General features: G+C 52.4%; 1 protein-coding gene across 1 annotated transcript; it reads right to left on the bottom strand.

The window, feature by feature from the left end:
* Window positions 1-3,951: 3,951 nt before the first annotated feature.
* On the bottom strand, window positions 3,952-5,115 carry SSTR4 (somatostatin receptor 4; the record flags this gene model as incomplete). Its single annotated transcript, XM_084247072.1, has 1 exon — window positions 3,952-5,115. The coding sequence occupies one exon, from the start codon at window positions 5,113-5,115 to the stop codon at window positions 3,952-3,954; it is 1,164 nt and encodes a 387-aa protein (XP_084103198.1).
* Between the last annotated feature and the right edge of the window lie 407 nt (window positions 5,116-5,522).

Genomic DNA, 5,522 nt, shown 5'->3' with positions numbered 1-5,522 from the left:
TGCAGGTGTATCTTTAGGCCAAGGTCAGATTCTTTTAGTATAACATTGCAAGGAAACAAGATGCTTCTCCTATATCGTTCTTATTTCAGTTCACACTTGTGCTTTCATTTCTATGGTTAGCTGATTAATGCCCATTTGTTGCCATCGACCTCCAAGTCCTGTGATGGCAGGGGATTGTCTGTGAAGGACCCTCTTTTACTTCAAAGCTGCTGTGCCACCTGACAGAGGGGCACCAGGCACGGGGTCTGCACCAAGCCCTCTGCACACACTGCAGGCCAGGCTGCCGGACACTGAGGGTTGCAATGCAGCGTTATAGGGCTGTCACGGAGGACAGAGTCACTGGACCCCAACACTTGTACTAAAGGAACTTGAGACCATTGTGCCATCTCCTTAGGGTAAGAAATTGATAGCAATGATGATGACTTACCACTGACAGTTTATCAAAGAGTCTCAATTCCCAAATTTTCAGGGATTTACCCAGTCACCTCTTGGGCTTCCATGTCCCATTTCTGAGATAGCACAACCAACACATGCCACAGTTGCTTGGTTTTTCCTTGCCATTGGCCTTTAGCACTTAACTAGAGCTAGATAGGATATTTTTAATGAAAGCAAAGCCAAGAATTTAAGGATGACTGTGAAAATAGTACTCATCTTTCTTCAAAATAAGTGCTGACAACCTGGGTAGGAACTCTGATGAATGACTGCCTGTCATAGCCAAATAGCATCTTCCCAACCGCATGGAACATTTAAACCCTGAAATTTAAACACTAGCTTCTCACTAGACAGTAAATTAAAGACAATTTGAAAAGACGAGAAAGTTCATCGATTGAAATGCGATCGAAGACAGTTTTTCCTGTGATAAAAGTGTCTTCATTCACCCTGAAGCCAAATGCTGTTACCAGGAGTCTTAGGAATCAGAGCATGACAAAGGTTGAAGCAAGCCTGTGTGGTTGCTCACCCGCCCCCTCTGCCTCCCTGCTCCTCCCACAGGCTCTAATGTATCACCAGACAAATGCTTGGGGTACTTTGCTGTTGTCCAGTTGTTAAGCCCTAGAATTGAAAAGACTCTGATCTGAAAAGAAGAGAATGGTTAATAGGCCTCCCCATTCACCTGCAGCACTGCAAGCTTTGCTATCATGGGGTCAAGAGGAGTGTTAATGTTCACTTTTAACACATGCTAGAGAGAGCACTGAGCATAAGAGAATGTCATCTTTTCACCTGCTGTCTGTAAGTACGTCACCCCAGTGTTTCTGAGAAAGCAGAGTTTACAACCAGGAAAAGTTCAAAACTTACTCCCTCCCTCCCATACTTTAAGTGGAAAATGAAGGTTTAAGGAATGTAAATCATGGCTCAGAGGGCAACACAGCTCAAGTCCCCACGGTCCTGTGATCTTCTGTTCCATCATCCGAGAAGCCCCCTGTAGTCATCGCCAACTAAGTTACGAAGGCTTAAGCAGTCCGCTGAACCGGAGAGGTGCAAAGGCTCTTGGCAGGGCCTGTCTTGCTTATCAGAGAATTTGCCCAGTGGAGTCACAGTGGGCAAATAAAAAGCAAGGACCCGGCCCATCCAAGTGGCCCAGCAGCTTAGCCCCAAGTGGAACACTGCCAGTGCCACCGAGCCTTCTCTCTTCCTGCTTGTATCACTGTCATCAGCCTGGGGGTCCTGCAGCTCAGTTCAACCCCATCTACCAAGTGGATACCCTGCCAGCCCCTGGCAGGCATGGGGGAACAAAGAAATAGTTCAGTTTTAAAGACTTCCAAGAAGTTACAATTACACAAGGCCCATAGACACCAGCACTGACTTACTCTCTATGCCCAAGATAACTCGACCAGTGTCAGTCAGGGATGGCTGTGTGTTGCCGTGTGCATGCGTGTGTGTGCATGTGGTGTGTGTATGTGCATTTTTGTAGGTTTTAGGGCTCTATGCTTTAGATAGGAGCTTCCAATCCACAGTCACACCCACAATATGTAGTGCAGACTTGGCTACACATTTTCTCCCAGAGACTGATGTATGTCGCCTGAATGCACAGACCCCAATAGCATCTAGCTCAACCCTGCAGCCTTGAAACACTGAATCAGCATGGATTACTGCTTGTAGATCTTTCTGCTGGCTGGCCATGTGTGGGGTTAATTGTTTCTATGTTCAAAGACAGTTTAGGTAAGACGGTGTCCTTTCTCATTTAGGAAGGTACAAGTTGGATTCTCCAGTCGCATGGAGAAAGGCATAAATTGAGACCTCTAGAGTCACCTCATGCTGATACTGAAGGACCTTCTGATTCTACAGATGACATTTCTGAAGACCCTGGGATGCAGTCACTTGCCTGGGTCATATAATACTCATATCTAGGACACAGCTCAGCTCTCCTGGCTGTTCCCCATATAGTAAGTATTTGCTCACACTTGGTAAAACGCTGGCTTTGTCCCAAATATTTGAGTGAAGGGCCTGGCTCTACTCCCTGGCTTTTAGAGAGCAGTTCTGGCCCACTACGCAAGGAGAACTTCCCCCTGAGCCTGTCCCTGACCTCCTGGCCATCCCTCCATCTTCTTTAGCCTCCTAACAGCCCCCTTCTGCCCACTTTGGAAGGCTGGCTGGCTGCCTGAGAGGTTCAGGTGCCTGATGCCTGCTGCACTGACAGCTCAGGACATTTTCTCTTGAAACATTGCTGCCAGGAAGCAGGGGGAGCCATGTAACTGACCACTCTGTCCAACTGCCCTTCTCCCTTCTCACCATCAGGACTGGCAGCCAAACTCAGAGACAGCTTTTGCTCTGCTAAGCCAGGTGGAGTCTCCCACACAGAATTTAATAGCATCTTTTCATGCCAGATTCCAACCTCAGCACTGCAAGCACTTTTTCAGCCCCCACCTCTGATTTTGCAGAAAGCAATACTGAAGCTCCTTTTAAGCTGACTTTTTCCTTTTGGGAAAGATTATTTATCCTTGGGTTAACATCAGGCAAAAGTTATGGCCATTTACTGTGCTCAGCCTTCATATGTTTATTATCTACATCTGGCTGATGTTTTATCGAATGCTGAGTTTTTTAAAACAGTGGGTGACAGAACTGCTTTTGCTCTCCAAAGTCCAGACTGCTTTCCATCTTCATTCTCTGGTTTCTCTTCTCTTCCCAACTCCCCTCCGACTTATCACCATGGTATAAACCACCAGCTTAATGAAGTCTTATACTCATCTACCAAAAGGGTGGAGCAAGAAATCACATCATCGGAACTAGATGAGATTTATCCTTTCTGTTTTTTTATTACTGATCTGGTGTTTTGCTCTGTAGCAAACCCCACATTACGTCTTTCCCAAACCTTTATACTCACAGGGAGCCTGCTGCCAGTTCAGGACAAGCAGGGCGACACTTGTTATGCAAGCAAGCATAGGGCCCAAGGGTGACAAAGCTGGTGCCCCAGGTGGTGGCACACAAATCGCACTTAGCACAAGAGCTCAGGAATGAAATAGAAGCTCAGAGAATGTGCTTGCAGCCATCTGCCCTTTCTTTCCATACCTGCTATGTTCCCACCACCAAGCAGTCTGCAGACAACAAGGATACAGGCAGCCTCTGCCTTCTGGACAGTCCTCTCCCAAGCAGAGTTGCTGTAACAATTACATGCAAATGGACATTCCTTCTGCTTCTCTCCTCTTGAAAAATAGCCAGAAGTTCAGAAAGATTAACAGAGGAGTCTCTCTCCTCTGCTTCCTCCTCCAACTTTCTCTTTCTCTTCCAGCTCCTCCTCCTCTCCCTCCAAGGCATCAAACTGGAAGCCAGAGTACTGGGGACAGGGCAAAGCAGAGGAGCTCTGACACTGTTGGGCTGGAGCACAGGAGGTGGCTGTGGTGGGAACAGCTGGGAATTCTTAGGTGAGCATCCAGAAGAGGCACCCCGATGGGCTCGAAGTGTGGTGTAGACCGCCTCACCCCAGGTAACGATTCTAGACGGATGGAAAAGGGCTCTTCAGAAGGTGGTGGTCCTGGTGAGGGGCACCTGCTTGCGGCTGGGTTCTGGGGGTACTGGCTCCTGCTGGCAGGGGACTTGGGGGCATATACACCCCGCACCAGCTCTGCCTTTGAGAGCAGTGGCATAGTAGTCCAGGGGCTCTTCCTCCGCACCACCAGCAGCATCCAGGAGACAGCAGCGCAGGCACAGAACCCGTTGGAAGGAACGACGGAAGTTGTCAGAAAGAAAGCCATAAAGTATGGGGTTGGCGCAGCTGTTGGCATAGCTGAGGATCAGGGACACGTGGTTGACGGTGGCATCAAGGCTGGTCACAAACAGATTCAACAATTGCACCACGTAGAATGGCATCCAGCAGAGCACAAAGACAGCCACTACCATCAGGACCAGCCGAGTGATCTTCTTCTCCGAGCGCCTCCTCTGCTGCCAGCCTGCTCGCAGTGCCACTGCCCGCATCTTGCCCACGATAAGCAGGTAGCACAGACCAATGGCCAGAACCGGCAGCAGGAAACCCAGCAGGAAAGTGTAGACCACGAAGATGGCTGACCAGGCCGGGTGCGGCCAGTGCAGATTGCAGACCACAGCTTGGCCACCCCGCGCAGGCCTGGTGTCCGCGAAGATGGCGATGGGCAGCGTGACCAGCAAGGACGCCAGCCAGACGCCCAAATTAATTAACTTGGCCACGCTGGGCCGCCGATAGGTGGCGGCGCGCAGAGGGTGCACCACAGCGACATAGCGGTCCACGCTGAGCACGGTCAGGCAGAAGACGCTGGTGAACATGTTGAGGCCGTCCACGCTCAGCACCGCGCGGCACAGCACCGAGCCAAAGGGCCAGTGGCGCAAGGCCGCAGATGACGCCACGAAGGGCACGCTCAGCATGAAGAGCTCGTCGGCGATGGCCAGGTTGAGCAGGTAGATGTTGGTGGCGGTCTTCATCTTGGCGTAGCGGAGGATCACAAAGATGACCAGGGCGTTCCCCACCAGACCCAACAGGCACACCAGCGCGTAGATGCACTGGATGGTGACCATGCCTGCCGCCTTCGCGTCCCCAGTCCCGGTCCCCACGTCCCCCTCCTCCGGACCGCGGCTGGTGTTGTCCTCTGGGGGCCAGGAGGTGTCCAGCCCCTCCTCTCCCCAGCCGGGCGGCGTTGGAGAGGCACTCATGGTGCCGGCCAGGGCCGTGGGAGCTCGGCTGACAAGCGGCGCCCGGGACCGCGGGCGGCGGGTCAGGGCTGCGCGCAGATGCGCGCCTCGCTCGCCTGCTCCGCCTAAATAGCAGGCTGCGGGCCCGCGGGGAGCGCCCGCCAATCCCCGCGCAGCGCGACCCACGGCTGCGGGCGCCTCGTTAGCTCGCGCTGCCTCTGCCGGCGCCCGCCGCTCTCCAGCTGCCTCCGCCCCCAGCGCCTGGGTGCCTCGCCGAGTTTTCCCACCTCCACACCCACCTCCTGGGTACCGGACAGGACGGGCACCCTGGGGTCCCGAGGCCCGCCCCAGATGGTCTCTCCCTGCATCTGGCCTCCCACCTGCACCTCACCTCAGATCCCACTTTCTCCAGTCCTTTGCCGCCAAGT

This window comes from Talpa europaea (assembly GCF_964194135.1).
Source record: "Talpa europaea genome assembly, chromosome: 11".
In the NCBI taxonomy this organism is placed as follows: domain Eukaryota; kingdom Metazoa; phylum Chordata; class Mammalia; order Eulipotyphla; family Talpidae; genus Talpa; species Talpa europaea.
This window is presented reverse-complemented; position numbering and strand designations above follow the sequence as displayed.